An 11,825-nucleotide genomic window follows, 5' to 3' on the forward strand; every position below is an offset into this window, starting at 1 on the left:
TATTACAACAAGCATTAAAGAAATATGGGAATCATAACCATTTGCAATACAAAATAATTGTTAGATGCAAGTTGCAAACCCATACCCATCCTATATGTGTATGTGTGTCAAGTTAATCATTGTTTTCCCTTAGAATCTAAAGCCTACGCTCTGATACCAATTGTAACACTCCAGAAATCTGCACAAGCCCGGTATGCCACTAAAGAACCCTTTTAAAGTGCCAAAACAAAGAAATTTCGGCAGCACCTATTTTAAAAGAAATATAAATATATATTGATGCTTCCGCTATATTTATATATTTTTTAAAGAGGTGCTGTCAAAATTTCTTTGTTTTGGCACTTTAAAAGGGTTCTTTAGTGGCATCCTGAGCTTGTGTAGATTTCTAGGGTGTTACATAGACCTACGACGATCTACACATTTTTGTTACATTTTAAACTTAGCAATGCGTTATTACTAATTAGGCTGACTAGTCCTATTTTGTGCCTAACTTTGTTGATATATTCGATACAAAGTAACACTCAGGGCTTAGCCCATAGCTAGATCCTTGTTTTTCTTTTGTCGAATGAAATACTAAGTGAGAGCAGCATCCATCACTTAGGGTTTGCACTTTTGTGTTCTGGCGAAATTTCGGGCTTTTTTTGGCACGAAATTATTTGAAATTTTAACCAATTTTTACTGAATTTAAATAAATTATAACCAAATTCAAAAAAAAAGGAAAAGGAAACCCGAAGATTTCAGGCGAGATATTTGTTTGCCGGGCGGTCCGAACCGAAATTTTAGAAATTTCAAACCGAAACTGCAATCACTTGCCCAAGCGTTTACACGAGACATATTAAGAGGATCAGAAAAGAAAACCCAGCAGAACATGATGGTCTCGGTCAGAAAGACAGTCAGCCAGTCTTCCTGCACAAGCGCATGCATGCATCAGGAGAAGCCTGATCACGAAGCCTCTTCCCCCTGTCGCCATTAGCGCCTCCCCTTTTCTCCCCCATCGCATTGCTGCTCAACAGTAGTGACCATGAAGGATCCAAGCTAGCCTCCTGCTGCTTCTGCTTCTGCTGCTGCTCGATCGATCGCTTTACAGCTGATTAAGGTTCGATCTCGGCAAAGCCAATGTCCTTATCTCGTCTCATCTGATATATATATCCTGATGGATGGATGGATGGGTTCATCTTCTCGTTTGCTCGCTCGATCGACCTGTCGACCATACCATACCCTGCAATATGCTTTTGCTGATAGTGCGTGGTTCTGTTCTAGCTCTCGCTTGCTGTCAGGGAACCATTATGTTCCTTCTCCTGCGGGCTCCGCGTGTTGTCCAGCTTTGTTTGAAGCCTATTTATCTGATGTTTAATATGATCTCATCTATCATTTCAGACTAGTTTTCGTAACAAGAGCCGATTCGATCGAGCCCGGCGAAACTAACTTCCATTCAGAATCGAACAATTTTGGTTTTGAAAGAAAAATGAGGCCAAGTCTTCCATTCGAAATAGACGACAAGAAGACGCATAAAAATTAATTGCAGGAATAATCGTCTGGATAGCCCACGGAAAAATTATATGAGAGATATAGGCTGACAGGAAAATTTCTAGGATCTCATCCTAACTTTCTTCTGAAACCTTTATACAATGAGCTATTCCAATGGAATTTTACAGGATTTTAAAAGCTCCCATCTTTTATTCCAAAAAGCTAAGTAAGAAAAATTCTATAGGATTTGAATGCTAGTACATGATTCCTCCACAAATCGTTTGTTCCAAAAGTGCCCTGTTATGATCTCTCTTTCTCCATCTCTCCCCCCCCCCCCCCCCCCCCCCATCTCTACATTTTGTTTCGAATCTCTCCATCCTCATTTCTCTATTGTTAGCACAAAAATCAATGATAGAGTTGCCTGCATGGAAATAGCTTTGAATTAGATCCCTGTAAGTAAAATCACAGTCCAAAACAATTATCACATTGTTAAAAAACAAGTATCAAGCAAATTTGAAAAGTTTTATAAGTCTAGGGTTGTTAAATAACAGGTTTTGTAGTGTACGGTGCACAATGGACTTTTTGCTAAGTTCATGGATGCAGACGGCTTACTGTTTTTTTAAAAGTTAAATTATATAGAAACAATTTACTCAAAGCAGAGCATGGGTGTGTTAATATTTATATATAACATCACTTTTTTATGTGCCATGTGTACTGTCTGTTCATTGTATTGGAAACACTTTCCAAAGCAGAGCATATCTGCTAAATAAAACAAAGAAGGGATGCAATCTCACATTCTGATAGTACTTTACATTGCTTTTCTTTGCCAATTTCATGAAATCTTGAGAAGATAGAGAACATCTTAAACTTAAAAATAAAAATTCAAAACACTAGGTTTGCAGGTAGAAATGCCATGATCCATGAGCCTTTCATTTGTGGAAAACCAACCTTGCTTTCTAGGGACAGGAACGCATGGTTATCTCCTTCCTGCTGCCCACAAAGCATGCTTTCACTTGTCCAATCACCACGCCAATAATGCCATCCTTTAGCATGTTACTCCTACAGGGAATCACCGGAATCATGTATATACTATTTACTCCACATGTTTAGCCTGCTTCATGCGACACGAATGCAATATTCCTTGGTTCTCGTAACTGTACCGAAAATATTCCCCGTAGCTAGTTTTATCGATGTAATTAGCTAATTCGATGCAAATCACTCCGAAAGGAGGCAAAATCATTGAGAATACTATTGTCGACGATCATATCTTTGTTACTGTCCAAGAAAAATCAACATCTAGCTATCTAGATGCAAAGCTCATGGGTTTGTAGAGTTTGTGTTTTCTAACTAACTATGATCTTGATGTTAGCTGCTAGGAGGTACAACAAAAGGTGACTAGCTAGATGGGGGACAAGGTGATGGATGCTATCACCTAAGCTTTGCATTGCTTTCTTAGAAGAACCCTATTGGAGCTGTTAGATTGAATGACAGGTTTGGCATCCAGAGAGCAGCACCCATGGCCTCTTTCCAGCTCCCATATCCAGACAAAGGAGGGGAGGGCAAAGGAAGGGCTAAAGACTGGCCTGTCTTTTAGGAGCAAAAAATTGTGATTTCTTTAATCAATGTTACTATGTTACTACTCTATTATGCCTTGCACATATCTAATAGAGATCACTTTTAGGGAAAGTGGGATCAATCTCAATTTGTAATATTCCCTACTTGAAAAAAGTGTTACATTATATATATACCCGGAGGGATTGGTATGCCATTTGATTTCCACCACAATCTGTAATATTTTCCAAAAGGTGGTGTATCACCAATTTTGTCTCATGCTAGACATGGCCATGAAGCGATGATTATGATTATATAATTTATACATGCACATATATAGTTTTTCATATATGAAACGATCTACCGGAAGTTTCTAATACAATTTTCACAAGAGAAATGAATGCATGGTTAAATCTGCATTGTGGAGATTATGATTGTCTTAAAAAAAGGAACACAAGTAGAAACTGTTCGAGCATTGAAGTATTATGGGCTTGTGGCACCAACTAAATAGTGAATGTTTTCGCATTTACATGATAACGATGTTTGCATACTATCTCCTCGCGTCGAAGATGGATTATAATCCCTCAAGAGTATGTCTACTTGCGTGTATTTACTTCTTAAACACTATACAAATAGTCACGAATAATGAAAAATTTACCGTATAGAGTGTAGTAAAATACACCACACAACAAAAAGTTTAAATCTAAACTCCATTTATCGTATTACTATTCACAACTAAATTTGTCTTTCTTTTTTTTTTGCTTTCTCTATATATATGTGAGTTGAGTTTATGCTTCAAATTATTTTTGGGTATTTTATAGTCAGATAGTGCATCAACATAATCAAATATTTTGAGAATTTTTCATAACTATTTACTTTGAGATAAAGAGATCATGATGTCTCCTTTACAGAAGAGTTTCCCCCTATCATCAAAACTAGATACTTTATTCGATCTGAATACTTTTTTTTTTTGTGAGGTCGATCTGAATACTAATGCATCCTTGCAGTGTCATACTGTAACTACCTCTTACTTGAACCAGCTGGGTCTAATTATTAAGTAATCACCTAAAACCTTTGTGGTTAATTAATTATTTCCTCTTTTTCTAAAAGAGTGCCTTTTTAGCTACTCCATCCGTTTCATATTATAAGACTTTCTAGCATTTCTCACATTCATATAGGTGTTAATGAATCTAAACATATATATATGTCTAGATTCATTAACGTATATATGAATATGGACAACGCTAGAAAGTATTATAATATGAAACGGAGGAAGTACACATTAGGATGAGAGAGTAATTAATTTATCCATCGCATTTGCTCGCGTTAATTATGTGAAGACCAATATACTCCCCGTCGCTTTTTTTTTCATTCAAGGAAAAACCACAAAAAATAGAGAAACAACAAAGGAAAAGATGTAAAAGACAAGGTAAAATGGTTTGGGCTGGCATGTCAGAGACCCTTATTTACCTAACTTGCTTTATTAAAAGCACCTTATTGTTGGAGCTGATAGATTGAAAGACAGGTTTGGCTCTAGAGTGCAGCATCAATATGGTGTCTTTCCTGCATGTCTACAAAGGTAGGGCACTGCAAGGGCTAAAGATTGGCCTGTCTTTTAGGAGCAAAAAATGGCAATTTTTTTAATCAATGTTGCTTTAGTACTATGCCTTGCTCATATCTAATAGAGATCACTTTTAGGGTATGTGGATTGAACTCAAAATTTGTAATATTCCCCACATGGAAAAGGCGCTATATATATTCTCTCGGTGATTGGCATGCCACTGATTTCCACAAAGAAATTGCAATGTTCCACAGAAGGATGGCGTGTCACTGGTTTCATCCCTACGTTGCATTAGATGCACCTATAGACAAGTGTCCAGTTTATGTACACATATTGGCACACTTTCTTCAATTATCATCGAATGATGCCAATCGATATTAACAGGGTTTGATTTTTCAGTATGTAAATTCAGTTATTTCATAGTTGGAACTAATGGAAGGATTCAAGCATATTTTTTAAAGTTCAGGCAGAGTTTTATTTTTTACTTGTTGCTCCTTATAAATTGCATAAGCTTTTGTTATCAATATACATGTAACAACACAACGATACATATTACAATTGACAAATAAGAAACTTCAAGCAAATATGCATGTTTACTTTATCCATTTAAGAAAACCAGTAGTCAGTGTGGCGCATTAGGAGGGACAGCTCAGTTAACTGAAACGGCAATATTCACTAGAATCTGCATTTTTGTTACATGTGAGTATTTCTTCTAACTCGATTTATTAGTATAATTAACAGTGCCAACCCACACATAAATTAGAGAAAAAAAAAGAACTCCCCCGGCCTGTTTATTTCTCCTGAAATTTTGAACTTGATTAAATATCACCTGTGCTATCATCAGATTCATGAAGATATACTTATGTATGAAGGCTTCTCAATGTGTCATACCATGTCATAAGTGATTCAATTTAACACGCATGTAATTAGAGGCAGAAGGAAAGTAGCCAACAGGGACATGACACGTGTACTTATGGCTGCACTGAGATGTGTGTTCTTGCAAAAGTATGGTACCCTCTTCTTTTGAAAACAACACCCTGTCAAACTCCCAAAGTGATAATTCTGTCTGTCAATCAACCAGTCAGGACCAGATTACGATATAAAAGAAGTCCATAATATCAAATGGCTTAGAAACTTATCAAAGAAGATGTCATTTAACATTATTTTTCCCAAGAGAAATGGATGTCCAAATTGATCAACAGTGAAAGTATTTTTTGCACCAACTATTATCAGTACTTTGCTTTTATGGCAAATCCTTTTGTCATTTACATGATAGCTACATATATAAAGTACATAGATATATACTAGCTCCTTATCATTAAAGAAAAGGACTAGATACGTACTTGATCACTTGATCCCTACCCAAATACTACTACTCTTGCATCCTTGCAGAGTCAAACTCAGAACTACTACCTTTTGACTTGACCTAATCAGGGATCATTACTAAGTAATCACCTAATCCCCTTTGATTAATTAATTTATACATCACACACACTCTCCTTAATTAGGTGGGGACTCATATACATCCACCCTTACTAATATTTTTCCATCCAAGGAAAAACCATAAAAAAGAGGTTAAGACTAGGTTAAATGATTAATAATCCACCTAATATACTAGACGTGTGGTTCGAACCCACATGTCAGTGACCCATATTGACCTCGTCAACACTCTTCTCCTCCTGCTGCTCGCCGCCGCCGCCTTCTTCTCCAACTCCGGCGACCTGCACGGTCGTCTCCACACTCTTGGAGTACCACCTCGACCAAAAGAGGTAGTTGAAGAAGTTGAGGAGGCTGAGCCCGGCGAGGAGCCAGTAGAAGAGGTCGAGCCTGTCCTTGTTGAGGTCGTTGTCGCTGAGCCAGCCGCCGCCGCCGGCCACATCGCCGGAGGTGACCTTGTTGACGAGCGAGACGAGGAGGGAACTGAGGTAGAAGCCGAAGGAGTAGGAGCAGTAGGTCATGGAGGTGAGGAAGGCCTGCATGCCGGAGAGCGACTGCTTGTAGAAGAATTCGATGAGCCCCACGGCGGTGAACATCTCGGACACGCCGAACACCAGGAACTGCGGTGCGATCCAGAAGATGGAGAGGAGCCCGGCGTGGCGGCGGCGGTGCGCCTCGACGAGCGCGGCGGCGACCATGGAGAAGGTGACGGCGAAGAGGCCGACCCCGATCCGCTGGAGCGGGGTGATGCCGGTGTCCACGCCCGTGGCGCGGCGCATGGCCGGCACGAAGCACGCCTCGTACGCCGGCACGAGCGCGATGAGGACGAGGTAGGGGATGGCCTGCAGCGACGCCGGCGGGATGTGGAAGCCGGCGGCGCCGCCGCCGCCGCCGATGCGGGTGTCCATGGCGGAGCCCTGCTGCACGGAGAACGTCTGCAGCTGCGCCAGGATGGTGTTGAAGACGATGGTGCACGCGAAGATGGGCACCACGCACAGTAGCACCTTCACCTGCTCCACCTCCGCCGGCGTGCACGGCGGCCACACGCTCTCCTTCCCCCCGTCGCCGCCGCCGCCATGGCCGTCCTGAACCTTCACGCACGCCTTGTCCAAGAACCTGTAAGCATGCATACATGGAATGAGTAAACTATTATACTCCTTCGAAATATATCACGCCATTTGACTTTTCGCATAATATTTATCTATTAATCTTATTAAAAAAATTATATAAATTTTATTTTTATCTTGTTGTGACTTGTTTTATCATCAAATAAAATATAATCTTAACTTATATTTTTATGAATTTATATTAAATTTTTGAATAAGACGAATGGTCAAACATTATGCGAAAAGTTAACGGTGTCATATATTTTAAAAATAAGTAGTATATTACAGTGCCACTTACAAATATTTTTTTTACCTACCTGAATTTGTTGATGCGGTGGACAGGGGCGGCACCGGTGGCGGAGATCACAGCATGCGAGGCAGCTGTCGTCGACGATGATGATGGGCACACTTGTTTCCTCTTGGTTACCGCCGCGACGAAAACCTATACATATTGAGTCACATGTACCGACCATCAGCTCAAAATGCCAGCAATCGAGTGAGATTTTGTTATTTTCACGTGCAATTGAGTTTTAGGGGGTTTATACCGATCTAAGTCAAGAACTAAAAACAAAATTAAGCTGGAAAGATATATATGCTGTCCTGAGATCATTGTCAGTCATGTTACATGTCTCTCCCCACACATGCAAACATGATTGATGTATCACAAGCATAACAGAATGGGCCTCCATTTCTGTGATCAATAATCAAAGGTACCTCCCAGCAGACAGTGGTAATTCTTGACCCACACAAAAGAGAGAAATAAAGCTGAGCCACTAGCCCTTGTCAACTTGTCCCAGAAAGAAGAAAGAAAAGGCAGAGGAGGCCAGCCAGTGTGTAACTTAAAATCATCAGTTTTATTTTTTTTATCCCAACATACATATACATTATTATCTCATTCAGTAAATCATATATATGCTTTCTTTTCCTTTATTGACTAAATACTTCATTTGGCAATAAACTAGGTAGCATTTCATTTTGTTTAATGTAGAAACGGTTGTAAACCCATGATCTCGTGTGCTTTTTATGTGGTAGTGCACGAGGTGACTATGAGGATAAAATAGTCCCTTTACCAAACTCCTGTTTGATCATGTAGCTTTTTTGGATCAAATAAAGATTATGCATTATATTTAACGAAAATAGGCGGTTTTGCTTTTATACTAGTATATGAAAGCAGCGTATCTGGAGTAGTACTTTCCAAACAAGGAATCAGGATGATACGTATGGTCAAACTTGCTGTTGTTTAATTTGTTGTACATACACATGCCTTTTCATCCTTACATTTTTAAATTTGATCTACCTATGGTGCTTCTTAATATTAATTAGTCTTGTCACATATTATATATATTATATTTAGCTAGTGCACAAACGCATTGCTAGGGCCCACGGCCATGTTTTCTCTAATCTTTATACTTATATATTACTATATATTTGTGTAGCGACAGATGGCACCATAATGCACGTTATCATATTTTCAGGATTTTTCAAGTAACTACCATATGCAGGAAGAGAGAACATAGACCTAGCTTAAAATTGACCTCCAATATTTATGAATGCAACAATATTTTTAGGGGAATATAGTAGCTGGCACAAAAACAGAGTTGGTTGGCTCTGCTTTTGCAAATGCAACACAATGATGTAGTATTTGTTTCCAACTTGTATACTCCGTCCGATTAAAAATAATCCTACCTCTCCTAAAATATAAGATGCTAAAACAGAATGAGATAAATTCGTAGTACTAGAATAGACACCAACACAGTACTATAAATCTACTAAATTCATAGTTCAATAAACATAGATTCGTAGTACTAGGTTACATGGAATGGAATACTAGGTTGTTATATTTTAGAAACAGAGAGTTCATTTAAAAAAAAGATGGCTGTCAAAATTATATCAAAAGATATTTCAATGTGCCAACTAGAAAAGAAAAGAAGATGCAATTGTGGTTGCAATGTCCTAAGCGTATCCTAAAGATCTAGAGTTTAATCGTAGTAGCGAGTTTCAGATTAGATTGTTTGAGAGTTAAGTTTTCAATTTAAAAAGTCTGCATATATCTGGTTGGATGTAGAGGCCGGGTAAGAAATATTTTTCTCTAAAAAAAAAGAAGAAAGCGTATAAAAGTACATGACGAACCGTACACGTACGACGATTGTATTGTACGGCGTAACGTACGTACCTTGGCGATGGGCATGAAGATGCTGCCCTGCGGCGGCTTGTTCCGGTAGAAGAAGACGCCGGCGACGAGGCTGACCAGCCCCACGGCCATGGCGGCCGCCGACACCCCGAACCCCACGTCCATCCCCGACCTCGTCTGCACCCACACCAGCACCGTCAGCGCCACCAGCTCCCCCACGCAGAAGCTGAAGTAGGCCGCGTTGAAGTAGCTCGACAGCCGCTTCCCGTCGCCGCCATCGTCGCCATCGCCGTCGCCGCCGCCGCCGCCGCCGCGCCGGAACTGGTCGGCGCCGTGCGCGATGATGTTGGGCTTGAGGCACCCGCTCCCCAGCGCCACCAGGTACAGCGCCGCGAAGAAGATCCCCGCCTTCACCCCGCTCGCCTCCTCGCATCCCCCCTCCGCCGCCGCCGCCGCCGCCGCCATCATGTCGCACGCCGGCGGCCGCAGCTGCGGCAGGTGCGCCTGCACGGCCAGCAGTATGAACCCCTGCCAAGAAAAATAAAAATAAAAAAACAACAAAAATTATTAGCTAAACTAACTAAAGTTGGCGGCGCATTAATCAGTAATGGTTAATTATCGCCATGGATATGGTCATGGGATGGGATGCAATGAACCTGCTCGAAAATTAAAATCAAAAGCCAAGAAATGATATAGTGGAGTCGAGTGGCGTTTTGGGCGGCGCACTAGCTAGCATGGCCGCATTGGATGGAGGCAGCCATGATTTTCTTCCACTCTCTCTCTCACCTTTACGCTGAACTTGCTGCCTCCTCCTCAAAACCTCATCATTTTCGCGGCACGATGAACAGTCGCTGAATCTTTCGCGTGTCTTATCTGGTTAATTTTATATATAATCCTACCTAGAAACAACATCCCTACATGATTAAACAAACAAACAAACAAGATCCGATCCTGTTCAGCTGTTCTTGCTTGCAAGGAGCCAAGAAATGCAGTCTAAAAAAGGACCCAAAAAGTTGCATCTAGGTGTAAAGAATGTCAATTTTATCGTAGTGCGATATCAAAGAGAAGAGATCGACGATGAAGGATGGATGAATCAATTTCTTACGGAGAGCTCGACGAAGCCGAAGATGAGCATGGTCCAGAAGCTTCCGAGGTAGGAGTCGGAGAGGAAGCCACCGAGGAGGGAGAGGAGGAAGACGGTGCCAATGAAGTTGGTCACGATGTTGGCCGACTTTGACAGCGGGTAGTGCATCTCGTTGAAGACGTAGGTGATCAGGTTGTTCCCCACCGCCGCGATCGCCATCATCTCGAACGCCTGGATCCCTGCAATCATCATCAATGCAAACGATATCCAACAAAACACAAACACAAACAAGAACAAATCAGATCAAGCAACATATTTCTACCCAAGAAATAATGGATTAAGAGAGTAACTAACTAATTAAACGAACCTAGCACAAAGACGGCCGCTTTCATGCCGCCATGCTTGCGAGAGCCGCAAGGCCTGCCCCTCCAGTCCACGGAGACCTCGGAGGCAGCCATGGTGTCACCACCCTTGGGGCCTTGCCTTGACTCAACATCCATATTAGCTCAGAGCTCACTCAACGCAAGCTCACACAAATGGCTTAATTAGCTCTTCACTGTGCTAGCTCACTCCTACCAAGAAGAGAGGCTGCAATGCTACACTGATCAGATAGTGATATCAGTTTCTTCTCTGATCCTTTTGGTGATAGTGCTTGCTTTGTGCTTGTGTGGTCAGGCAACTTCTTGGAGGCCTCACCAAGAGCACACTATCATCAGTGGTAGTGTGATGTGTGTGCTGGCCTTGGTAAAATTCAGGCAACATGGTCAGTTATTTATAAGGGCCCCGGGGTGGGGAGCCAATTATCATGGCCTAGTGCTTAAACATGCAAGCGCGAAAAATCGCCGACAAATAGACTGAAACGCATTAGTCGATTATGAGTTTTTTTTTGTTTCATTGGAATAAACCTCCTCATTTTGGAATCTGAACTGAGATGACATTTTTCACTGATATGAATGAGGTGTTTTACTGTTTTGGGTGTTGAGAGTTTGAGTCTCTGCAACCTGAAGGGGATATGCCAAACGTCATCTCCGATGAGATGAGATGAGAGAGCATCTTGCTCCTTTCTTTCTTTTTTCATTATAACTTTTAGAACTTTGATCTGGACAGCTGGAGAAAACGTGAGGTAGATAGGATTCTAGTTTTGACAGTTCTCAAGTATAATCATGCAGTACTTGCAGAGGTTGCAGCTGTAACTTGCAAGTATGAATCACTAAGTATATGTTGCTGTTACTTGTATTCAGGCTGAACCAAACTACAAGACATACAAGTTCCTCTAAACAATGGTACTGTCTAGTCTAAAATCACTAATACTACTAGTGGAATTCGTTCCGAATCCAACATACGGCGAAACAAAAATAAGATTATTTTTTACAGAAGCAATGCTTATCAAAATTTACAAGTTGTGGTTTGTGGAATGTGGTGCCACACTGCCACTTTTGCTTGTGGATTTTATCTGTGGTGAAGAAGGCATGGAATTGGCTGTGGTGAACA

At 41.0% G+C, this 11,825-nt stretch overlaps 1 protein-coding gene across 1 annotated transcript; it reads right to left on the reverse strand.

Annotated features, from left to right (window-relative positions):
* Positions 1-5,751: 5,751 nt before the first annotated feature.
* On the reverse strand, positions 5,752-11,093 carry LOC127754913 (protein NRT1/ PTR FAMILY 4.4-like). Its single transcript, XM_052280520.1, has 5 exons — positions 10,702-11,093; positions 10,356-10,573; positions 9,293-9,778; positions 7,437-7,561; positions 5,752-7,129 (listed from the first exon to the last, which is right to left on the reverse strand). The coding sequence occupies exons 1-5, from the start codon at positions 10,832-10,834 to the stop codon at positions 6,217-6,219; spliced, it is 1,875 nt and encodes a 624-aa protein (XP_052136480.1). The 5' UTR covers positions 10,835-11,093; the 3' UTR covers positions 5,752-6,216.
* Positions 11,094-11,825: the final 732 nt, after the last annotated feature.

The sequence above is a fragment of the Oryza glaberrima genome, chromosome 11 (genome assembly GCF_000147395.1).
Source record: "Oryza glaberrima chromosome 11, OglaRS2, whole genome shotgun sequence".
Taxonomy (NCBI): Eukaryota; Viridiplantae; Streptophyta; class Magnoliopsida; order Poales; family Poaceae; genus Oryza; species Oryza glaberrima.